Genomic DNA, 27,156 nt, shown 5'->3' with positions numbered 1-27,156 from the left:
GTTTTTGTTGGGGCCTCAGTGCACTGAAGTTAAAAAATTGTTATTTTCCTTTTAAGTGATTAACTGATTGATAAATTGATTGATTGATTGATTCTTCTTCCATACAGATGACAATAGTAGCCATTTTCTCAGAGACTGGTTTCTTTGACTGGTGTGCTTTGATGTCTTACAAGATTGCCAAAGGTCGTATGTGGGTTCTCATCACCATTCTGTGCATGTTCTCTGGAATTGTGTCAGCATTTCTGGATAATGTCACTACAATTTTACTGCTTACACCAGTTACAATAAGGTGAGACCATTTGTTGTATAAACGCAAAGTCATTTATGCATGCAAAAGCTGCGCTTTGCTTAATTGTAATCATATGCTGATGCTAAGTGTATATGGTATACTAGACTGATGCCCTCAAGTGGTCAACATCCTGGGTTGACGATTGAGAAACTCCAGGGATAACTTTCATCCAGAATATGGGGTACTGATTCTGCACAGTTTTGTCCAACTCAATGTTTTGACCACAATTGTATTTGTGTTACATATTTTTAGAGCATTTGGATTGTTGACCCCACTTTGATGTACAGGAATTCGATATCTGAGCATCAGCAGTTACTTGTTTGGAGAAAGGCTTATCGACATTTTAAGATTTTGAAATTCTGTTTCCTTTTCTTCAGTGATTTATTCATATCCTTCTTTATTTCTTTATTTTCTTTCTTTCTTTCTTTCTTTCTTTCTTTCTTTCTTTCTTTCTTTCTTTCTTTCTTTCTTTCTTTCTTTCTTTCTTTCTTTCTTTCTTTCGTTCTTTCTTTCTTTCTTTCTTTCTTTCTTTCTTTTTTCTTTCTTTCTTTTTTCTTTCTTTCTTTCTTTTCTGTCCTTGCTTTTTTGTCTTTCTTTCTGTCTGTCTTGTGACCTTTTGTCAATCTTTCTATCCATTTATCTTTCTTTGATTCCTTTAACCTAAGTACTCCAACTTCTGTCAACTGCCCATTTTATATTTGATTATGTGTCTTTAAGCATTTTTTTCTGTTTTCTTTCTATAGATTATGTGAAGTTCTTGACTTAGATCCCAAATATGTGTTGATAGCTGAGGTTCTGTTTTCCAACATTGGAGGTACAGCAACTGCTATTGGTGACCCACCAAATGTCATTATTGTATCCAATGCTGATATAGCAGAAGCTGTAAGTATATGTTATTACAGCTCATAAATATTCATGAACTAATCATGCCAACTCATTGGTCAATTACTAAGCACAAATGACCAATGATGTCACATATTTACATTCAGAATGCCCTCTGTTGTTTCACATGTGGGAAAATAATACAGTGTGTCTATGGCAGACAACTTAAAATCTTAACTAAATAGATTCATCAGGTTTATAGATATATAGTAAGAAAAATTACTTTTTAATAATTTAACTAAAACTTTTGCTCACTAGTTGACAGTTTCCCCTATCATGGTTGATAGCTAGGCATCATCATCATCAGAAAGGATCATTTTGATGCTGCCTATCGTCCATGATAAGCAAAACAATCAATTAGTGAGTAAAAGTTTTGGTTTTGTTAATTTTTCCAACTTAAAATCTTTCAAAAACTGACTTAAAAACCTCTTTTGTGTATAATTTTTTTGTATTATATAGCTTGTAGCTTCTGTTACCAATGTAGCATGTTTGATCAAATGTTTGGAATTATAAGGTTTGAAACCAAAGTTAAAGCAAAATAGTAAACTTCCTCCTTGTAGACTATCTTTCCCCTGCAGTTTTTATCTCAGACAACAGAGGGTATACTGAATGTAACCACATGTCACATAATATATGCTTGGGCACAAATGTCTGACAACCAAGCAAGTGGTAGCAGTCAATACATTGGGCAATTCCAGTTAAAATCTGTACACCCCTATGGAAGACATGACATTAATCTCCCACACAGGGAGTGAAGATTTCAAATGGAGTCTCACATTCAGGTAACCCCATGTCTTCCATAGGGGGATGTATGGTTGTCAGCTGAAATAGCCCATTGGTGCAAATGCAATATGTTTTTAAGTATATGTAGCAGTAAAAAAACACATTAAGGGGCAGAGGGCTTGACAAAGACCAGCTATAATTCTCTTCCATTATTACAATATTTATGAATTTTAGGGCCGGGGTCTGCACCGTTTTTTGATGTCGACATGTCCGAAAAAATACCAGGACTTTTGTTTTTCATGATTTTAGGAATCTTTTAAAAATTTTAACCTAAAAATATCTAGAAACACCGCCGGCAATTTCAGCAAATTTCCAAGATGGCCATCTTCATATCAAGCATGTAGCGATAAAGTGTACAATTTACACCGGAAAACAAGGCAAAATACTGCCAAAAGTATGACCCCTGAAGGCAAATAACATGAAAAATTGGCGATATGTTGACATAATTCACTTTGTCGACAGGATTCCGACAGAGGACCTGTCGACACCGGCCTTAATGAATTTATTGAGAAAAATATTTGTTGGCTAGCAATATTGAAAGGAGGCTGATGTATACTCAATATGACAGATGAATCACACAATTCTACATAGAAAAAAAAGCATTGTGAGATACCTATGATAATGGAGTATACAATAGCCCTTGTTACACCTTCCTTGCTTGTTACCAACAAGGTCAAGGACCAACCCAAGTCTGAAACAAGCTACATTTTCTGTCACATTTATCATCCACATGATTCATTTTTGTTGACTCTGCACAAAATTAATTTTCATGAAGAAAAACATTAAGATGAGTCTTAGTATAACTTTCTTTGCTCATTGTGTTGTTTCATAGCACTTTTCTTTTCAATCATTAATTTCAAAAGTAATTAACTTCTCATTTAATACAATTAACGAAGATCTAAAATATCTGTACAGTTTTTAGTGGTAAAAATTCATTAGAACTGAAAGTGACCAAATTTGTGGGCATTCATAACCTCATGAATATATGATGCGTGTGATCCAATCATATATTTTATTATTTGTAAACACATGCCCGCTAATGTAGGTCCTAATCTCGCACATGGATAACCCACATTTGCGTATCGTTTCTTAACACGCAAACAAGCGCGCATAATTAGCGCGAGTAAGCCATGTCTTTGTGCTTCACATATTAAATGCGCATTAAAACAGTGAATGGAAGATACGTTTTTAATAGTCTTTTAAACAAAAAAATTTTTATTTTCATAAAACAATTTGTAAAATGGCGGTAATAAATGACAATAATAACTTGCAGGATCTGTTTTGCATGAAATCGTCAGGGTTTGTTTTGGGCCTTGGTATTTTTTTACCTCAGCTCAAAACAAACCCTTCCAATTTCACACAATGACCTCAAAACAGAAAGTGCACAGTTATTATTGTTCAAATAATGCTTAAGCAATAAGCTTAGAGATCAAGCTTAAACTGACCAACTACTCACTATCAACATGTTCATACTGAGCACCTTGCTTACAAAAGTAATCTTCTTGTAATATAGGTGATGGTCTCGTAATCAGTATGTTGCAGGTTCAAGCCCTCTGTTAAATTTTACCATTTCTTTAATTTCTTATTATTAACTCTGTCAGTTTTCTTTCATTTGTATAATTTGCACCATTCTTTTCATCATGTGTCATTCTTTTTTTGCTATGTTAAACATGGCAACCACATCATAACCATGGCAACATCATACTCATCTTGGTGTCTTTAATACAGGCAGAGCTGGGATATATTACGGTAAGTAGTTCACCATTTTCAAGCTATTTTCAAGTACTGTTATCATCTTGAATATTTTGCTACTCATACTAGGTGCAATGCCTGTGGCGAAAGCTGAAGGTGTATTTTATCGCATTTGCAGAAATATGAATCTCACACATGCCCTATATGCACTTTTTTATAGCATTTATAAGTGGATTGGTCAATAACCATTGATTATGCACAAATGACACCATTTTGATGAGTTTATGTATATGTACATCCATATCAAACCAATGTACTTGTCGGCTGCTACATTTGTCTCTTTTTACCGTAGTTAAGGGGGTACTACACCCCTGTGGTAAATTTGTGACTATTTTTCTCCAAAAATAATAAGACACTGGTAACAAAAGTTATGTATATTATTGGGGCAAGGAATCCAATTACTACACTGAAATTTCAGTGACTCAAGACAAGCGGTTCAGTATAATATGATAGAAAATGAGGTACATCGTAGGGGTACCTTATTTCTTATCATAAATAACGAACCGATTGTCTGGGGTCACTGAAATTCCAGTGTAGTAATTGAGTTCCTTGCCCGTATAATATACATAAATTTTGTTACCAGTGTGTTATTAGTTTTTGAGAAAAATGCAAAAATAGACACAAATTTATAGAGGGGTGTAGTACCCCCTTAAAAGAATAAATACCAGACTCATCTCAAGTGGAGGTCACTTCAAATCGTCCCCAAGTCACATGGTTTAGGAATACAAAAAACATTCCTAAACCATGTGACTTGGGGATGATTTGAAGTGACCTACACTTGAGATGAGTCTGGTATAAAGTTAGCTATTTATGTAAAAAGATATACATGCAGCAGCCAACAAGTGCATCGTTTTGATATGGATGTACACATATGTTCCCTAGCAGAAATTCTATACAGCAAGAAGTGTATCAAAAGTGTATCAAAGTGTATTAAAACTGTATCAAACAGCAATTTAATACAGTTTTGATATACAAAGGGTGTATTGAAAATGTATCAACTGAAAATATAAGGTATCAAAACTGTATCAAATACCACCTAACTGTATCAAAAATGTATCAAAAGTGTATCAAATTTGAACTTAGTTAATTTTGGCCATGCTTGTGGTGTATCAAAAGTGTATAAAATTGAACTTTGCAGTTTTTCAGTGTATGTAAAGTGTATCAAAGTGAACTTTTTGGTGCTAGATGTATATCAAAAGTGTATCAAATTGGACTTAGTCAAATTCTGGCTGCATACAGTGTATCAAAAGTGTATTAAATTGGACTTTGTCTGTTTTTTAGTGTATGTTAAGTGTATCAAATTGAACTTAGTTAATTTTTGGTGTCTAGAGGTATATCAAAAGTGTATCAAATTGGACTTAGTCAAATTCTGGCTGCATACAGTGTATCAAAAGTGTATTAAATTGGACTTTGCCTGTTTTTTAGTGTATCAAAAGCGTATTAAATTGGACTTAGTTTATTTTGGGTGGCTAGAGGTATATCAAAAGTGTATCAAATTGGGCTTTCATAAACTGACCTTTTGTAGTGTATCAAAACTGTATCAATAACTGATCACATGTCTAGATAATGACTCATCATTTTCAAATTTGCCCATGTGGCATGTATGCAGTTAACACCAGGATTTGCATTTGGAAATGTACTGTATTTTAGAGCAAATTATGGTGTTTTATTTATCATGATGACGATACAAACATGCTTGTAGACTGCACATTAGGTTACAATGTAGTTGTAATCAGGGACTGTGATTAAAGAGGAAATATCTGACTTTGTTCTGATAAGGTAAGCTTACTATATATTATATATAGGGCCTCAATGTATATGTATTAAGCATGAATATAGCACATGCCTGTATAGTAGATGTTATTGGTAGCCTTTTTGTCTCTTTATTGAGGGTAACAACTTCAGTGACAAGCACTGCATTCCAAGCAGGCCTTCTGATGTATGTATGTTCCATTTTGGTTGGGTTTTGCTTCTTTTTGCAAGACTTTCTCACACATTTATCCTATTGCGTTGTAATTTTGAACGTTGATAGGGGAAAGTGCATTGAGCTGCTCCGTGATGGGGGAAAGTGCTAGAGGTCAGCATTAGCAGTAGAGGGCAGTGTTGAATTTGAGGGTACATGCCACAAAATAGCTTTCCATAGACTTTACGTGCAAAATAGGGGTCACGTTTTAGGCTATAAGTCGAGTTACGTCTTACTTTGAAATATATATTTGATATCATCTTAATCAGAACAAAATTCTGCATAACATATCTGAAAATGACACCATATTTTAGGTCTACTTTTTGAGAAAAATAGCGCTATATAAAAAGACCAGATTTCCCTTGTTTACGTCCGACTGCTAACGCGTTTTGACCTCGTGTGTTCATGCGCTCATCATCGTAAACATCACTCAAATTTTCGCGTTTTCTGTTCAAATTAGTAGAGATCACATTCACAAGTTCTAGCAAAACACGATTTGCAACACTAAAATTGTCAATATTGTACCGATTTTGCACATTTTTTATGCAAAGTTGGGACTATAGTCGTGATAAACTTTTACCGGAAACCGCTTCACACGCGGATTTAGTGGCATGCACCCTTGAGCTTGATTAGACTAATTTCAAAATTTGACCTTTGACCCCTTCACTTTGGGGTCATTAATGTTTGCAAATATGTTTAGATCATGTACGGATAATTCTTGTTGAATTTGAGCTTGATTGGACCAATTTTGAAATTTGAAAAACTGTATCAAAAGTGTATAAAAAACTGTATCAAAAGTGTATCAAAACTGTATCAAAAGTGTATAAAAAACTGTATCAAAAGTGTATCAAAAAACTATCAAAAGTGAATCAAAAAAACTATCAAAAGTGTATAAAAAACTGTATCAAAAGTGTATCAAAAAACTATATCAAAGGTGTATCAAATGGCATGTATCAAAAATAGGGCGGTCCAGCTGGCCAGCATTAGAATTGGAACGCTGATTTGATACAGTGACATATTTGATACACTTTTGATATAATTATGTATAAAATGTGTATAAAATGAAAGGATAAGAATTTCAATGCTAATTTGATACAGTTTAAATTGGCACGCTGATTTCATACAGTGACATATTTGATACACTTTTGATATAATTATGTATGAAATGTGTATGAAATGAAAGGATCAAAATTTCAACGCTAATTTGATACAGTTTAAATTGGAACGCTGATTTGATACAGTAACATATTCGATACACTTTAGATATAAATTATGTATGAAATGTGTATGAAATGAAAGGATAAAAATTTCAACGCTAATTTGATACAGTTTAAATTGGAACCCTGATTTGATACAGTTACATATTTCATACACTTTTGATATAATTATGTATGAAATGTGTATGAAATGAAAGGATAAAAATTTGAACATAAATTTGATACAGTTTAAATTGGAACCCTCATTTGATACAGTAACATATTCGATACACTTTTGATATAAATTATGTATGAAATGTGTATGAAATGAAAGGATAAAAATTTCAACGCTAATTTGATACAGTTTAAATTGGAACCCTGATTTGATACAGTTACATATTTCATACACTTTTGATATAAATTATGTATGAAATGTGTATGAAATGAAAGGATAAAAATTTGAGTTTAAATTGGAACCCTCATTTGATACAGTAACATATTCGATACACTTTTGATATAAATGATGTATGAAATGTGTATGAAATGAAAAGATAAAAATTTGAACGTTAATTTGATAGTTTAAATTAGAACCTAAAATTTATACAGAGACATATTTAATACACTTTTGATATAATTATGTATGAAATGTGTATGAAATGAAAGGATAAAATTTGAACGATAATTTGATAGTTTAAATTGGAACGCTGATTTGATACAGTTACATATTTCATACACTTTTGATATAATTATGTATGAAATATGTATGAAATGAAAGGATAAAAATTTGAGCATAAATTTGATACAGTTTAAATTGGAACCCTCATTTGATACAGTAACATATTCGATACACTTTTGATATAAATTATGTATGAAATGTGTATGAAATGAAAGGATAAAAATTTGAATGTTAATTTGATAGTTTAAATTAAAACGCTGATTTGATACAGTTACATATTTCATATAATTTTGTTATAATTATGTATGAAATGAAAGGATAAAAATTTGAGCATAAATTTGATACAGTTTAAATTGGAACCCTCATTTGATACAGTAACATATTCGATACACTTTTGATATAAATTATGTATGAAATATGTATGAAATGAAAGGATAAAAATTTGAACGCTAATTTGATAGTTTAAATTGGAACCCTCATTTGATACAGTAACATATTCGATACACTTTTGATATAAATTATGTATGAAATGTGTATGAAATGAAAGGATAAAAATTTGAATGTTAATTTGATAGTTTAAATTAAAACGCTGATTTGATACAGTTACATATTTCATACACTTTTGATATAATTATGTATGAAATGTGTATGAAATGAAAGGATAACAATTTGAACATAAATTTGATACAGTTTAAATTGGAACCCTCATTTGATACAGTAACATATTCGATACACTTTTGATATAAATTATGTATGAAATGTGTATGAAATGAAAGGATAAAAATTTCAATGCTAATTTGATACAGTTTAAATTGGAACCCTCATTTGATACAGTAACATATTCGATACACTTTTGATATAAATGATGTATGAAATGTGTATGAAATGAAAGGATAAAAATTTGAGCGCTAATTTGATACAGTTTAAATTGGAACCCTGATTTGATACAGTAACATATTCAATACACTTTTGATATAAATTATGAATGAAATGTGTATGAAATGAAAGGATACAAATTTCAATGCTAATTTGATACAGTTTAAATTGGAACCCTAATTTGATACAGTAACATATTCGATACACTTTTGATATAAATTATGTATGAAATGTGTATGAAATGAAAGGATAAAAATTTGAACGCTAATTTGATACAGTTTAAATTGGAACCCTGATTTGATACAGTTACTTATTTGATACACTTTTGATATAATTATGTATCAAATATGTATGAAATGAAAGGATACATTTCATTTGATACTTTTTGATACATTATCTTGGCATTTGATACACTTTTGATATGTATAAAATGTGTATGCAATGTTAATTTGATACAGTTTTGATACATAAAAGTGTATGAAATGAGGGTTCCAATTCAAAGCCTTTTATTTCATACATTTTTCATACGTATCAAAAGTGGTGTATCAAAAGTGTATCAAATTTCAGCCAGGGTTAAATCACTGAGCAATGTATGTTGCTTGTCATGTGAACAGCACTGATCAATCATTGCCTACAGATCTATTATTTTGCAAAATTAATTTACTATCTTTGATCATTAACTTGCACAAGTGAATTAACTCAAAGCAATAATAATTTGCAAGTGTAATAATAGAGTTTGATTGCCGGCTTTTCATAGCGATGGGCAAACAAGTGATCATTTGTTAATGCAGCATTACTGTAGGATCATTCCACAATGCCATCTCCTAGTATAGGTAAGGTAGGTTGCCCCAAACATGGAGAGGTACATGAGCTTCAAAACCCTACGTCATTTCTAAGTGTAATTTTAACTTTTAAAAAAAGCTAAATTTTGCTCTTTTATGCCAATTTTTTAAAATATGGACCCATGTCTAGATATTACTGTAAAGACCCTAACCCCCTGTGTCTTGAGATTTGTTGTGAAAGACAGACCCATTTGAATGGCATGTCCCACTGTCCCAGTATACTTCAACATGGAAGTCCCCTGGGCCTTGTTATAACTCTTATGCTCAAATATAAGTAGGACTTGAAGTTAGAGGGGAAGGAGAGTAATGTGTGTTTCCGTTGGTGGGAGTAGTTGAGGGTGTGGATGACATTGTGGAGTCCTTTTCATTTCATGTAGTTCTTTATTTCCTTTTATATTGTTCTTTCTTCTCTTCTTCAAACTTCCTTCATTTTGTTCCTTCCCTTTATTGTCTTTTTGTAAATATAAGGGGGCATATGCTACATTTACTCCTGTGTAGATCCACCCCTGAAAACCCAGTAAACTCTGATATATATCACTTATTGTATTTTGTATTATGATTTCTTAATGAGCTATTCTAGTTGAAATCCATACCCCCCCTATGGAAGACATATGATGTGTGAATTTCAAATGAGGTTACCTGAATGGGTGATCCTATTTGAAATCTACATCCCCTATGTGTGAGATTAAGTTCATATCTTCCCTAGGAGGTGTATGGATTTCAACTGGAATATCATAATCTTTGCATTGTTGTAATTCTTGGTTCTATGTTCATTTATGTTGACAGGGCATAGATTTCACAGAGTTTACAATCCATATGATGATTGGTATAGTATTCTGTATGGCAGCAGGTTATGGCTTACTAAGACTTATGTATAGATCCATCAGCCTGAAATCATTAGATCCACCAGAAATACAACGTAAGTAGTAGTGCTCTTATGAGTGACTTATACAATCCATATGATGATTGGTAGAGTATTCTGTATGGCAGCAGGTTATGGCTTATTAAGACTTATGTATAGATCCATCAGCCTGAAATCATTAGATCCACCAGAAATACAGCGTAAGTAGTAGTGCTCTTATGAGTGACTTATACAATCCATATGATGATTGGTATAGTATTCTGTATGGCAGCAGGTTATGGCTTACTAAGACTTATGTATAGATCCATCAGCCTGAAATCATTAGATCCACCAGAAATACAACGTAAGTACATGTAGGAATGCACCAATGAGGGCTTTAGATTATATGTGAAGGTCATTGACTGCACTTTATTTCACCTCAAGTTTGGTAGAAACATCAGTGGTTTTACATGGTTGTGCCACAAGCGTGCTACCAACCTTGTATGTGTGCGTATATGCTTGATGGAATTAGGTTGGCATGCACAATTTCCTATTGTGACATGATTATTACTCGACATCATCTGAATTTCATTGATATCATAAATGTTGAAATATTTGCCTAATAAAAAAGTCTTAACAAATTTGTACTTTTACATTTTTGTCATCACAATTTTCCATAAATTGCTGCTTTTGCTGCTAAATTTTTGATAGGAATTTGTGAGAATGTACTCTTTATTAGAACTACAACATGCTGAAACTGAAGGTTTAAAGAGCTATCAAGCATATTGAACTGGAGTCTTCAAGAATTGCCCGAAATGCACTAAGTGGGTATGTGTGTGTGAAATAAACCTGTGTTACATCTGTAATTTGTCTGTATTGCAGGCTTAAGACATGAAACTGAAATCTGGCGACAAGCAGCGTCTAGAATCATGGTGACTACTAACGAAGAAAATACCGTCAAAATGTTACTTCTACAAAAAGTTTACGGGCTTGAGAGTGAACTCAGGAATAAAATATATGAAAGAAAGTAAGTTTTGATCAATTATGTATGCATTATAAGTTAAGCCTTGTGATTGTTGCATAGTCATACCAGATAGATTTAACATCAGTTTGGCAAGTTCACATGATGGAACTGCTTGTTTATGGAATGGATTTTCATAACGTATTCAATTTTAGCCATTACTGTGTTTATGCAGTATATGGTTACATTGACAACAAAGTTTATAAGTGGAAAGACTGTGACAAGGTTAAAAAAAACATGTTTTCAGTTTCATTTATTTCACCATACTTTTGTACAAATACAGTAAGGTGAAAATAGTAATTACATGGCAGGTAAACCAAAAGGAGCAAAGCTCAAAAAAACTGGCCACCCTAAGTTGTTTCCTGTGGCCTGAAAACCTAAATGCGAAATGAGTTTTTTAATTTTTAGAGTCAGGATGTATGGTAACATACTCCTCAAATTTATTGTCAAATCAGTGGATATTAGTCAGGGCGCACGCCGCCACGCAACGGCGTCACGCCTGTTGCTCCTCAATGATCACGCGATAATGCGTTCGCGTAATACATGTGCGAGAACTAAGAATGCGATTCGGCGGCTTAGATGTTCGTGATGGTTTTGTTCATTTAAAACAACAGGGATGTCCTCACAAAAGTAACTTTATTTTTGTCTGAAAAAAGGCAGTTTTTCTCACAAAAATTACAATAAAACTGAATAAGAATCGTAGCGCCAGCATCCACTACTCAAAATATTGGCCAGCCCATCCATTATGACACGATATTGGATAGGCAAAAGACAAAATCCTATCTTTTATTCTCGAATCGGTTTTAGTTTCAAAACTTTGTTATTTTTACATCCATTTGCCATCATGGATACTTTATATTTAAAGAAAACATTGTTGCGCTTTTAAAACATGCAAACATGAAGAGCCCCATTCACAAAAGTGTAAAGGGTTTTGAGCAAATCATCGATACCTGCAAATGTGTGTCGCAAGCCCATTAGCTCAGTTGGTAAAGCACAGACTTTGGTACAATTTCATGTTTTCAAAAGCACTTGATAGTAAGCACATATGCTGCCTGTAGGATAGCAACCTACCTATTCATAAATATATGAAAACGCTTCGTGATTTGTTTGTATTTATCCATAGGCATGCCCAACAAAAGATCATGAACTGGGAGGAAAACCTAGAATATTTAGAAGACAAGGTAAGTTAAAGGCTTAGGGGCGGTACTCAAGTTTGGTGTGGGTAGGGATGTACCGCAAAGAAACTGAAGTGTTTATGAGCTTGTAACTTCAATGCATCATTGCTTTAGAAATTTTCGCACATTATTGCAGAATGTTTGCTATTGGAGCATCTGTAAATCTGTAAAAAAACATGGTATATGGAAGTTTTAACCTTTGTATTTTGAGTAACAAGATGGAAGGTGCAAGTGGGAGTTGTGAATTGCAAAATGCAAATATGAGACCGGCAAATCAACAAAGCAAGTTGTGTTTGTGTAAGTTGCACGTTTATAAATTATGCATATTGCTGCTAGTTGGATTTTGCAAGTTGCAAGTTTCATATATTCACTACTTGAGTTACAAGCCTACTGTCTGCATTTACTGATGTCGTGGGCAGTAAGTGGCCAAGTTAATATGCCCCAGAGTGAATATTATCTTTTCTTAATATAACCGCCCATCTGCATTCACAGAGTTATAAACCGTTAACTTGATGTGTTTATTTTCAGTACAAAATAACAGATCCAATTCTGCTGGGCAAGTCTGGATTCGTGCTTACAATCGCAATTATCCTATTCTTTATTCACTCATTGGATAATGTCTATCTTGATCTGGGTAAGTTATCATTTTTGTCTTGCCTGAACTATGTTTAGAATGAGTCTTAGTTATCTCTTTTCTGTCTGTCCGTGTGTGTTTGTAAAAATTTCCCCAGTTGGAATGTGGTTGTGTGAATCTCCCCAGTTGGAATACACATACACCTTCGCACTTGGCAGAATTTACGAGAGGGGGTGTATGTTTGTGTCCGTCTGGAGCTGTATGCGGGGATCCAAAATTACTATTCCTGGAAATCACTAAACTTGCTTGTTTATATAAAATATATGCGTTTTTGAAATTAGCGCTAATTGTGGTTTATATATATTTTTATGAGTGCATGTGCTGACCAATTAATGATACGGCCAATCATCATTGCACGTTCACCTCAGAACTGGTTCTGACTAGTTGATTGCTGGCATGGTTAGTGCAAGGCGGCGCTTGGGCCATTCTGATTTAGGGCGTCACATATTCCGATTCAGGGGCGCCACATTTTGGTACAGATTCAGAATCCAATTCAGACATTTATTGTCCGAGGGAGGGAGCTAGGTTGTGGGTGAGGTGGTAGTTGGGAGTATGTGTTGTTGAGATTGTTGCTGGTTGTGATCTTAAAAGTTTTTAAACTTGTTGATTAAAACATAATTATATTGTGTTTCAGTGTTTCCTTACAAGGCAGTAGTTATGGTTCTGCTTCTGTCCCCCACAACTTACCCATGTTTCACTCAAAACTTACAGTGTCCCCCAGGTGACTGGTATCAACCTAGTTATTGTGACTTTCACAATTCATAGACAAAGACAAACCGACATCCCAATGTGACCCTGTCATATCATCGTATATATCATTATACTCCACACTTTATTACCCAGTATAATTGCTCTTACTGTTGCCATATCAGTGCATGTCTTATCCGATATTCATGACGCACCTGTTATACATTCCAGTATGCGACACTATCACAGTATTGTCTCCTTACTTTATTTGCTCCATGATTGTTTTTGTTTTACCCAGGTTGGATAGCCATTATAGCTGCTATGGCATTACTAGTCTTATCTGATATTAATGATATGGAGAGTATTATGCACAGAGTGGAATGGGCTACACTTATATTCTTTGCAGCTCTTTTTGTTCTTATGGAGGTATGTGCTACTGTAAAACCTTGTCTACAAGCATATAGAGGGTTTTTGATGAAAGCTAAATTAATACGAAACAACTGTAAATAGGCCAATACAATAGATTGGTCTTACAAAAGTACTTGCTTGTATACGTGTATCAGTAATTTATTTGCTCAGACTCCATAAATTTATAATTTTGTTGATAGATGGCACCTGGATTAATTTAGCTTTCATCAAAAACACTATATGCTTGTAGACACAGTTTTATGGTATGTCAATGCTTTTTAGGATTCTAGTTACCAGTTTTACATCGTGATGAAGTCTATAGCACTCACTGATTTGTTCCCCAATTGTTTCGGAATAACTATGATTAGTTCTCAATGATATGAGATGGACTGATCGACGCAGAGGTAAAAATAGCCAAATCTACTGAATTAAATTGCTTTGGTACAGCATGATTTTACCTTTGTGCCCTCTCACCATCCAACTGTAACTTTCTGTAGCATGACATTGCCTAGCATACTTTTAAAGTATGAATTCATCTTTTAAAATATGAATTGCCTTGAAAATGGGTGCCCATTTAGCTGCCCGAGTGAAGTAAACCAGACAGACGTGCCGGATGCGAGTTGTTAAATGGTGATGACCAACGTTGAAACATGATTGAATCCCTTTCAACAACAAAAACAAGCTATAAAAGATTGTCTAATTCACATGATTATTTCATGAGGAATGTCAATTAGTCATTGCCACTCAACCTCAGGCCTACAAGATCGGTGCTTTCTCTGTTGATATCACTGAGCAATGAAACTACAAAATAAAACGGCAATGTTTAGCCGCTATCTCTCCAACATGTAAACCAAGTTCCAGGCATGACAAATTTTATGCGCTCACGCGTAACACGCATACTTCCGTTTACCCCCAGATGAAATAAAGCACATTTTACTCAAAAGTTTTGCTAGGCATATCCGTCAGGAGTATCTCCATTTATTTGTAATCCAGAATTGGATTTAACTTCAGCTTATCCAATAAAATACGGACCAAAAGGGTCCGTTCCAATACATCAAACGTAGCCTAACTTCTCAAGAGAAAATTTCTCAAGAGAAATTTACATGGTCGAATCCAACCAAAAGTGTCCACGGGCCAAAAATAAAAGTCCGAAATAAAAATGTCTCCACAATGTTTTCCTTTTGCCCATTGATTAATGACATATTGGCCTTATAGGAACCAAAAGTGCCATTACTAATCTTGAAAAATAAATCCAGGGCGTGTGATAGTAAATGTGATATCAAAACCCAATGTTACCTACGAATACCACTAGGATGCTTTCACTATCGCAATACTAATCAACCTAAAACAAATGGAATATTCCCATTAACGCTTTTTTAGGTGTAATGTAGACCACAGGGTGTCAGGAAAATGCTAGCTCAACCAGAAAATATTTGTTTTTATTTTTTATACGCGATCAATATGATCTTAGTCAATTTATGCTAGTTTATTTTTGAAAATGAAGTTTAGGTCAGTTTCTGTATTTTATTTATCAAATGAGTATGAATCAATTTACACATTGTATAAGAACGAGTAGGATATATGTTTTCAAGAATATTCGAATTATAAGCATACACCTAACGCTTTATACAATGAAAAGGTGAACAAACCCGGGTATTCGTAGGTAACATGAGCGATTTAACAATATCTATATTGAGTTTAGAGGTTTAAAGTTTGCTATTATGGTAATGAATTAATAAAATGGTAGTTTTTAGATCTCTTTCAGATGGTACGTCCAAATGAATAAATGCCATTACCTTAGATCAAAATTTTTTGATGCTTTTAGCAAGATTTTGACCACTTCATTTTGATATACAAGTAGTTAATCAGCAATTTTACATAATAAATAATTGTTGAATGAACCCGTATATGGGTAATAATAGTGTCCTGGGGTACCGCTTAAAGTTTTTGACAATTAATTTCCATTGGTAGCGACACTTCATTACACATGTCATGTATTATGCTGTATTCGTAAGTAACATTTCAGTATTTGTAGGTAAGAATTAGACTTTTGGTGGATATCCCAATCAAAACTTCATTTTATAAAGCACTTTGAATGTATCATTTTCTTTATGTGCGTTTATTGATACTTTAGACCCTATCATGTATTAATAATGTCGATTCACAGCGGTTGAAAGAGTATTGAAGTAAGAAACAAAGGCACTAAAGTGACTTTAATTTACTTAATTGCACACAACTCGCTTAAAACCGTTATTGCAGACTTGTGAAGTCCATCTTGGAGTCAGTTACGTCTTGTGGCCTTTCGTTTGAGTGCAACTACAATTAGCTTTATACCATGGTCCATCATTATGTTGTCTAGATCATGAGACAATGAGAACAGTCGTTTTTCCACGGTATTCAGTAGGTAACCTTAGCGAAAAACGTCAAAAGTTACCTTGAATAAATCAATTTGGACACAAATTACTCAGACACCAGAAGGTCGGTAAACATTTAAAATGAAGCACACATGACAGTTGACAAATCCAAGTATTTATCCCCTTCTAATCTTCTTTGAATCTGATTTTTCTTTCAAATGAGCAGACCGTCGTCTATTTCAGTACATATTTTTCAACAATTAAGCCGTATTTAGTTTTGCATGGTGGGCATGTATGTGAATTCGCAACTTTCATTGACATATTATTTGATAGCAAACATACAAGCCTCCGTTATGTACCAATATGGGCATTGGCATGAATGGCGGTGTTTCACAATACTGTCATGATGTCAAATTGTATTAGTAGGTAACATTCGGTTACCGAAATTTACCTACTGAATACTTGCTTTTATTGTTGACATCTCAGAAATATTTAAACGCAGGCTATTGAAACTTGGTAGAAATAAAGAGTGTATTACCCTGCACCTTTTGCTTAACTATTGTTTACTATTCTCTCACTTTGTGGAAATGACACAGCTTTTAACATGTATTCGGAGGTAATGCATATTTTTACCAAACCTACCTTTGTGCCATTTAGAATTTCTGGCAGCTAAACACAATAATAAAGATGCCCGAATGCAATGTATTTCAGTATTGGACATATCAAAGCTTGTATCAATTATGCATTTATTAGTGATTTCCATTTTTAAAGATATATCTAGTGCTATGAAAAATTGTATTCAGTAGGTAATGTAAAAAAATACCACTCAAAAAATGATCACAAAAAATTCATAATTATGTACAAATATGTGAAATCTTTGAATACACGCCTTTCAGGAAATCAATTTAGATTCAATCCAATGACTTCTTTTCATGACTGATTTAGACGTTTTTAAAAATACTTTAAGAAATATTTTGAAAAAATGGGTAAAAATAGCATGTTTTGGGGTCTCTGTGTCTAAGTTTTTCACAGAAGGGGTCTTATTATATATGGTATGAAAGCGTATGATCAAAGCGAATAAACACAATACAAAAATGAATGCCAATTGATTAATACTTTTAAGTTATGGCCCTTAACATGCCGTGTACACTTTTCGTTGGATTCGACCACATACATTTATTGAGTCAATCCTTTAATATAAATACCTTAGAAAAGTGCATAACATTAATCCTACTTTCCTGAAGCCGGGAACATTCAGGAAAGTAATCTGGATATTTGACATAATTTCGTTCAACTTCTCATGCACTATTTCTCAAATATATTAGTAACAAATTATTACTATTTGTAAACACTTATGCAATTACCTATGGTGATCAAATTATTTTCATATAATTGGCTTTAAGATTAAATTTTTGTGGCCATGTCCCTTTTTTACCGCCACCTTTTTAACCACCTACACACAGTGTGCCTGCTCACCCGAAGATACAGCCCTCTCGGAATTTCCCGAGCCCATGCTTAAATTACTTACCCGTAAGGTACGGGCCTCTCAAGAACAAGGTGTGGCCCAACTTCTCACAGAGAAGTTAACCCCTCTCGGAATTTCCCGAGCCCATGCTTAAATTACTTACCCGTAAGGTACGGGGCCTCTCAAGAACAAGGTGTGGCCTAACTTCTCACAGAGAAGTTAACCCAAATTAATTCCTTATGAGATCACGGGGCCCTCCAGGGAATTTCCCGAGCCCATGCTTAAATTACTTACCCGTAAGGTACTGGGGCCTCTCAAGAACAGGTGTGGCCTAACTTCTCACAGAGAAGTTAACCCAAATTAATTCCTTATGAGATACGGGGCCCTCCAGGGAATTTCCCCGAGCCCTTTAATTTGCACACACACAAGTGTGGCCTAATTTTCCCTCTCGCATTGAAGTTAACCAAAATTAAATCCTTGTAAGGTACATAAATGAATGAAATGAAGAAATGAATGATTGCATTAACAAATGAATGAAACATGAATGACCATGGTGCCCTCCAGGAAATTTCCCACAAACCACTTTTGCCGATACACAAATGTGGCCCAACTTCTCAGAGAGAAGTTAACCCGAATTAAGTCCTAGAAAGATACATAGATGAATGAAAGAAATGACTACATGAATGAATAAATGAAAAATGAATGAATGAATGAATATGGGGCACACCACGACTTTAAGCGAGACCTTTTGCACACACACTTGTTACCCAACTTCTCACAGAGAAGTTAACCCAAATTAATTCCTCGTAAGCTACGGGCCCCAGGAAATTTGCTCAACCCTTTTGCACACACACAAGGTGTGGACCAACTTCTCTTTGCAGAGAAGTTAACCCAAATTATTTCTCGAAGATACTGGGGCCCTCCAGGGAATTTCCGGCCCTATTGCACACACACACGTGTGCTCCCACCGCTTTTCTCACGGAGAAGTTAGCCCAAATTAATTTATTGTAACTAACGGGACCTCCATGAAATTTCAAACATGCTCAAAGTGTGGCCCAACTTCTTAAAAAGAAGTTAACAGCAATGTATTAACCGACAAGTTACAAAACCCTTTTTCAGAGATTTCCTGAATCCCTAGATCTGTGTACCCAAATGAGGATTCCTCCCAAAAGAAGTTCATAACTTGTGAACTTGTTGAATCCAACCCCTTGGTCAATTAACACCCTCTCTTCCTGGCAGTTTGCCATTACCTAGAGGCTACCATTAAAAACTCATATTTCAATACACTTTTGGTATACATGTGATCCTCAATATCTCATACAATATGGGGTCCTCCCAGTTGACTACTGCTCCCCGATAAAATTGAATACTGAAATATGAAAAAAAAAAAAAAAAATTTGGGTGTGGTGGGTGGGAAAATTTTTCCATTACCAAACTCCAGAAACATCTTACTCCTTTCAAGACAGATATCCTTATGGCCTTATCCTGGAAAACTAGGCAGGGCAAGAATGTCATTGACCACTTCTCATTGGCCACCGCAAACAATAGATCCTAAACATCACTGGCCCTTGGATAATGCCATTCCTAGGCAACCAATCAATAAATCAATCAATTGGATTTGACCAGGCACTGGTTTTGGACTAGTCTATTCCACAGGGGGTAAATTTGTTTACTATATATAGATACAATAAACTTTATTACCCCCAGATGAAATAAAGCACATTTTACTCAAAAGTTTTGCTAGGCATATCCGTCAGGAGTATCTCCATTTATTTGTAATCCAGAATTGGATTTAACTTCAGCTTATCCAATAAAATACGGACCAAAAGGGTCCGTTCCAATACATCAAACGTAGCCTAACTTCTCAAGAGAAAATTTCTCAAGAGAAATTTACATACATTTATTGAGTCAATCCTTTAATATAAATACCTTAGAAAAGTGCATAACATTAATCCTACTTTCCTGAAGCCGGGAACATTCAGGAAAGTAATCTGATATTTGACATAATTTCGTTCAACTTCTCATGCACTATTTCTCAAATATATTAGTAACAAATTATTACTATTTGTAAACACTTATGCAATTACCTATGGTGATCAAATTATTTTCATATAATTGGCTTTAAGATGAATTTTTTGTGGCCATGTCCCTTTTTTACCGCCACCTTTTTTAACCATCTAAACACAGTGTGCCTGCTCACCCGTAAGATACAGCCCTCTCGGGAATTTCCCGAGCCCATGCTTAAATTACTTACCCGTAAGAGTGCAGGGGCCTCTCAAGAACAAGGTGTGGCCCAACTTCTCACAGAGAAGTTAACCCCTCTCGGGAATTTCCCGAGCCCATGCTTAAATTACTTACCCGTAAGGTACGGGGCCTCTCAAGAACAAGGTGTGGCCTAACTTCTCACAGAGAAGTTAACCCAAATTAATTCCTTATGAGATACTGGGGCCCTCCAGGGAATTTCCCGAGCCCATGCTTAAATTACTTACCCGTAAGGTACGGGGCCTCTCAAGAACAAGGTGTGGCCTAACTTCTCACAGAGAAGTTAACCCAAATTAATTCCTTATGAGATACGGGGCCCTCCAGGGAATTTCCCCGAGCCCTTTAATTTGCACACACACAAGTGTGGCCTAATTTTCCCTCTCGCATTGAAGTTAACCAAAATTAAATCCTTGTAAGGTACATAAATGAATGAAATGAAGAAATGAATGATTGCATTAACAAATGAATGAAACATGAATGACCATGGTGCCCTCCAGGAAATTTCCCACAAACCACTTTTGCCGATACACAAATGTGGCCCAACTTCTCAGAGAGAAGTTAACCCGAATTAAGTCCTAGAAAGATACATAGATGAATGAAAGAAATGACTACATGAATGAATAAATGAAAAATGAATGAATGAATGAATATGGGGCACACCACGACTTTAAGCGAGACCTTTTGCACACACACTTGTTACCCAACTTCTCACAGAGAAGTTAACCCAAATTAATTCCTCGTAAGCTACGGGGCCCCCAGGAAATTTGCTCAACCCTTTTGCACACACACAAGGTGTGGACCAACTTCTCTTTTGCAGAGAAGTTAACCCAAATTTATTTCTCGTAAGATACGGGGCCCTCCAGGGAATTTCCCGGCCCTATTGCACACACACACGTGTGCTCCCACCGCTTTTCTCACGGAGAAGTTAGCCCAAATTAATTTATTGTAACTAACGGGACCTCCATGAAATTTCAAACATGCTCAAAGTGTGGCCCAACTTCTTAAAAAGAAGTTAACAGCAATGTATTAACCGGCAAGTTACAAAACCCTTTTTCAGAGATTTCCTGAATCCCTAGATCTGTGTACCCAAATGAGGATTCCCTCCCAAAAGAAGTTCATAACTTGTGAACTTGTTGAATCCAACCCCTTGGTCAATTAACACCCTCTCTTCCTGGCAGTTTGCCATTACCTAGAGGCTACCATTAAAAACTCATATTTCAATACACTTTTGGTATACATGTGATCCTCAATATCTCATACAATATGGGGTCCTCCCAGTTGACTACTGCTCCCCGATAAAGTTGAATACTGAAATATGAAAAAAAAAAAAATTTTGGGTGTGGTGGGTGGGAAAATTTTTCCATTACCAAACTCCAGAAACATCTTACTCCTTTCAAGACAGATATCCTTATGGCCTTATCCTGGAAAACTAGGCAGGGCAAGAATGTCATTGACCACTTCTCATTGGCCACCGCAAACAATAGATCCTAAACATCACTGGCCCTTGGATAATGCCATTCCTAGGCAACCAATCAATAAATCAATCAATTGGATTTGACCAGGCACTGGTTTTGGACTAGTCTATTCCACAGGGGGTAAATTTGTTTACTGTATATAGATACAATAAACTTTATTACCCCCAGATGAAATGAAGCACATTTTACTCAAAAGTTTTGCTACGCATATCCGTCAGGAGTATCTCCATTTATTTGTAATCCAGAATTGGATTTAACTTCAGCTTATCCAATAAAATACGGACCAAAAGGGTCCGTTCCAATACATCAAACGTAGCCTAACTTCTCAAGAGAAAATTTCTCAAGAGAAATTTACATACATTTATTGAGTCAATCCTTTAATATAAATACCTTAGAAAAGTGCATAACATTAATCCTACTTTCCTGAAGCCGGGAACATTCAGGAAAGTAATCTTGATATTTGACATAATTTCGTTCAACTTCTCATGCACTATTTCTCAAATATATTAGTAACAAATTATTACTATTTGTAAACACTTATGCAATTACCTATGGTGATCAAATTATTTTCATATAATTGGCTTTAAGATGAATTTTTTTGTGGCCATGTCCCTTTTTTACCGCCAAACAAGTTTATGGCACAGAAACTTGCCCAACCCCCCCTTTTTTTGTTTTTGTTTTTGTTTTTACCTTCCAATTTTGAGTAAGAGACTTAATATGAACCACCCTTTTCCTTTGATCACCTGTAAACCCCAGGCCTATTAACGCCCGTAAAGGCCCTTGCAGAAAATGCACACCCTTGATTGGGGGCGGGGAGGTCATTGACACAACACTAGTATTTGAGATAATTTATCTCAACCTTAAGCCCCAATGTTTTGTCATTTACATCTGACCACGAACGTGTCTGACCCCCTTCCCCCGTACTATATTTGTGCATTTCAGACTTACTCTTGTATACCAAATTGTTCACATTGTTAAGGCTTTGAGCCTAAAGAAAACAATCCTGGTAGCAGCGGGCTACGAAAACTCCTCTATTTATTATCATTATTTATTTTTTAGGAGAAAAATTGAGAGCGTAGGATGACCCTGGCTTACTACCCCATGGCACCCTGGTGATTGAATTCTTCCTACTAGAAAGCGACACCGGTTCCCTGCCCTGGACCACCGACACCCTTATAGAAGGCAACTTGAAAGCTGACACAAAAGCTTTTCCTCAAGTTGATGTTTTTATTTGAACTGTTTAAATTGGTTCCCGGCATTGGTTAGTCTGCTCTGAAGTGCAAACCGACCTGAATTGACCACTGTCACTTTGACCGTGTATCAGAGCCCCACATAACCCATTTCTAATGATGTAACAAGCCAATTACCTTTACCGCCAATTTGCAGAAGGCGCTCCAAATGGATATATTTTTATCCACTAATGATAAAATTCTGAAGTGAGCAGACTGACTATAATTTAGCTGGACAAATATAATACTGCCCAAGATTTAAAGCAACTTTGGTAAAAGTAAATTAACTCATGTCCCCAAAACCCTGTGACCGTTGTATACAGCATTCATGCATAATAGTCATATAATAAAAGAAAGAAACGGGAAGAAACATAGCAAGTTAGGCTACCTGCGGTGCCGAACTCGATAATTACAACACCAATATGGCACCACCTGGCTTTGCTCTGGTTGTCAATCCGACCCATCTTGCATACATATCTATCATTTGTTCCCAAGGAACGATGTTGTCAGACAAATTATTGGCAATTAAACCATAATGTTAATTAACCCATATTGACCACATACAAATAAAAGTGCTTGCATCCAACTTTGTCTTGTCCTGCCATAGGCTTGCTTTGAAAATACAATGTACTGGGCGAATATATCATTAGATATATTATATAGGCTCCTTCTATCCCTGTCTATATTCAATATTTTTAATCGCCAAACATGTTCATTGTTTATCACCCATGACTATTAGTCCGACGGGTTCCCGAACCCACCAGGGCTCCAGTTGCTAACTGCCAGCATCAACATGTTGATTCAACCTTAAATGCAATTTAAAACCAGATTCGTGAAAATCCAATGATTGGAGTCATCATATATGATATAAATTTAATTCATGCATCCCACTTTGTCTCCACCTGCATGCCATAAGTTCTCTGCTATCATTTCGTTTGGACGTGGGAGAAATTGTCGAAATAATGCTCCAAACATATTATATATCTTTCTATCCCAAGTTTTTGATCGCCAGACGTGTTCATTATTTATACTGCTCACGTCTAGTAATCCACGTGTTAGTAGTCCAGGACCTGCCCGCCTTCGTTTATCACTGCCAGCATCAATGTGTCTATTCAACCTGAAATGAATCAGAAAAAGAAAACAGAAAAAGGGAAGCAACTCGACAGTACAGCAAAGCCTACCACTCCACAAAATCCCTATTTCATTCCAATTTACACATTCATGACTTGTAGAAATCACTGATAAAACAAAATCCTTATACACCACAGATAAACAGGAATGTTGTTGCTGCTTTAGTTGACCACACGTACATTAAGAATTTTATTTCTATTTATTTATTACGGAACTTGATGGCGATACAACGTGTGCTTCCGACTTCCCGTATTTCGTGCCGGAATTGATCTTATTAATTTTTGCTACCTTCCAATGCTGATCATACCCAAGCCTCATGAATTTTCTAACATCGAATGATCCGGGCGAATGATCTCCCAAATGACTATCCTTGCAATTACTTATATTTTCCCAATCACGCCTATCTCGATCACTTCCAATTTCCTTGGCTTACATGCTGGTCTCGAAATGACCTTGAGGAAAGCGAAAAGTTCTAATATCTATAACTTATCATGCTACCTTTTTTGACCAAGCTCCACAAACCTATCCTATGTATCCCTTTATGTTAGACTCTGTTGAATCCCATTACACTGAGTTGCATACCAATCTGAACATGATCACTATTTGACTTGATAACCAGATATGACCCTGAGAAATTTTGACTTGGTTGCACCTCCACTTCCCCAAAATCCATGAAAATCCCACTTTTACCTTATGAACTTGTTTTGTTTTGTTTATTTGTTAGTTGTTGTTGTTGTTGTTGTTGTTGTTGTTGTTGTTGTTGTTGTTGTTGTTGTTGTTGTTGTTTGTTTTGTTTTGTTTTTTTTCTTTTTTTTTTTTTTTTTCTATCCAACGATCTAACCTCGATTGCCAGGCCGGACGGACCCATAAGACCTTGAAATTAACCATAAATATTGAAACAAAGAAAGTGGCAAAAACTACACCTCACGATCACCCTGACTGACCATAAAAACATAACGAGGAGTGATGTAAAACCCAAGCTAAAAAGTTACCCTTGAAAAACATCTTGTAAATTATAACCAGTCTCGCACCGTTTCCAGTCTTTTTTGAAATCCAGAGTTAGATGACCGATACCAATAACTTCCTAATTACGATCCTACTTTTGGATACGCAACCCACAATCCATGCGGTTTGGCCCCTGAATGACCCCAAATTGACCTTGAAAATTTTGTTTCCTCCTTAAGATGGTCGCCCAACCTAATTTGATGAATGATGACTCGAAATTGACCTTGACATTTTTGTCCCATTTCTGTGGTCACCCCCATCCAACTTCATGAACCAACGACACTATGGCGTTTGACCCCAAATGACCTCACATTGACCTTGCCCTCTTTATCTTGTTTCGATGTTTGCTTATTTTGAATTGATTTGTACAAATATAAAATTTCCCCTTGAAAAGATGTTCACATGATCACATGCGTCCCGTAGATCACCTGAATGCATCTAATTACATACAAATTCGCAAATTTTTGGTAAACATCATCACCGTGGTGGTGGCACCCCTTTACATTTTGCCTTGCCCAGTTCTGTAAAACCCAGGCTCCAAGGCACCCCATTAACTGAAGCTGTTAACCCCACTAAAATTACCAAACAATATAAAATCTTACTTAATATGGTCTGAGTGACCTCATGCACATACCATATCCAATACTTGACAGCCTGACAAACTATCCCTACCTGACATAATGAATTAACATAACAATTTGCCCAATATTTTATTTTGTTTTCTCATTTTTTTTCTTCAAAAAACAACAATGTCATGCACATGATTGCAACTAATTAAATATTCGCAAATTGTCACAGCGGCAGTGACACCATCCTTTCCCAATTTGCCACGCCCATTTCTCCAAAAGCCCCACCCTAGCCAAATTGTTTAATTACCCGACCAATTCTCCCTATCTAACCATCTGAATTATTCATGATACTAATTACCTGTAATTAATGTATTTATTTATTTATTTTTTTTCCTTCGTGATAAATTTATATCTCCTGTAAACGTTAAACTTGGTAAAAGGAGATGTTATGATCACATGATTGCAACTAATTAATCATTCATGAAATTGAAATTTGATCAATCGCAGAACCTAGTTTATTCCGCAAGTAGTGAAGTTTCAAAATTCTAGTTGATGTTTATTTTTATTGAAATGTAAGCTTACTTAAAACTTGCTCACCCTGTATTGTTGTCCATGTCCTAGTAAGTATCCACATACGTAATCAGATGTTCCGCCGGTTTTTACTCGGCTGGCCTTCCCAAATTGCAATACTCTTTTCCCAATACGCAGATTTCGCCATCAGACTGTGACAAATCCCACTCGTTGCTGTGATTTGCTGCTATGGATGCTCGACCATGTTTTCATTTACACTTCCATATACTCCATTTATGCCGAAAGATTCAGCATCCAGTATTAAATTTATAACCACCTTGACTGCTGCAGCTTTTTGACTGATGAGCGATGCCTTGCATTCCTGTAATGGTTCAAAATTCTGCACCCTTTAGAGTATATAGGCCTACTAATGATATGGCACAATACACCAGGGTCGTATTTCGCTGACATATATTTCCATCTTGAGTTGAGTATCTACCCTTTTTTTTTTTTTTCTTGTCCGTGTGCTATAGCTTTCTACAGTCATTGTAACACTTGAAGCTCATCCTGTCTTACCTCCATGGTATTACCAATGTGGTGTTTTGGTGTCTCTCATGACAGCCGCCATTAATGTCATCGGTGTTTCTAGACACTAGTTGCCGACATATTTTGTGATCATGCTTCCATCGCTTCTTCTTCGACGAACCATTCTCTTCTTTCCCGTAGTAATACTTCAGATGAATTCTCACTACAGTCAAACTTCAAATCAAGTAAAGTACTCGATATCAGCCGACAGTAAAACTCAGAAAATTTCTAAGTGACCAAAAATTTTTCCATTACCAAACTCCAGAAACATCTTACTCCTTTCAAGACAGATATCCTTATGGCCTTATCCTGGAAAACTAGGCAGGGCAAGAATGTCATTGACCACTTCTCATTGGCCACCGCAAACAATAGATCCTAAACATCACTGGCCCTTGGATAATGCCATTCCTAGGCAACCAATCAATAAATCAATCAATTGGATTTGACCAGGCACTGGTTTTGGACTAGTCTATTCCACAGGGGGTAAATTTGTTTACTGTATATAGATACAATAAACTTTATTATTTGCGTTCGCGTCACGTGTGA

At 35.5% G+C, this 27,156-nt stretch overlaps 1 protein-coding gene across 1 annotated transcript in view; it reads left to right on the top strand.

Moving 5' to 3' along the window:
- LOC140161172 (P protein-like) overlaps positions 1 to 27,156 on the top strand; it is a 62,972-nt gene that overhangs the window by 30,812 nt on the left and 5,004 nt on the right. The window contains exons 9-15 of the mRNA XM_072184615.1: positions 108 to 289; positions 1,033 to 1,171; positions 10,046 to 10,178; positions 10,983 to 11,127; positions 12,245 to 12,302; positions 12,825 to 12,930; positions 13,916 to 14,043. Coding sequence (XP_072040716.1) covers positions 108 to 289; positions 1,033 to 1,171; positions 10,046 to 10,178; positions 10,983 to 11,127; positions 12,245 to 12,302; positions 12,825 to 12,930; positions 13,916 to 14,043 — 891 coding nt within the window. The remainder of the gene's footprint in view (positions 1 to 107; positions 290 to 1,032; positions 1,172 to 10,045; positions 10,179 to 10,982; positions 11,128 to 12,244; positions 12,303 to 12,824; positions 12,931 to 13,915; positions 14,044 to 27,156) is intronic.

The sequence above is a fragment of the Amphiura filiformis genome, chromosome 9 (genome assembly GCF_039555335.1).
Source record: "Amphiura filiformis chromosome 9, Afil_fr2py, whole genome shotgun sequence".
NCBI lineage: Eukaryota > Metazoa > Echinodermata > Ophiuroidea > Amphilepidida > Amphiuridae > Amphiura > Amphiura filiformis.
This window is presented reverse-complemented; position numbering and strand designations above follow the sequence as displayed.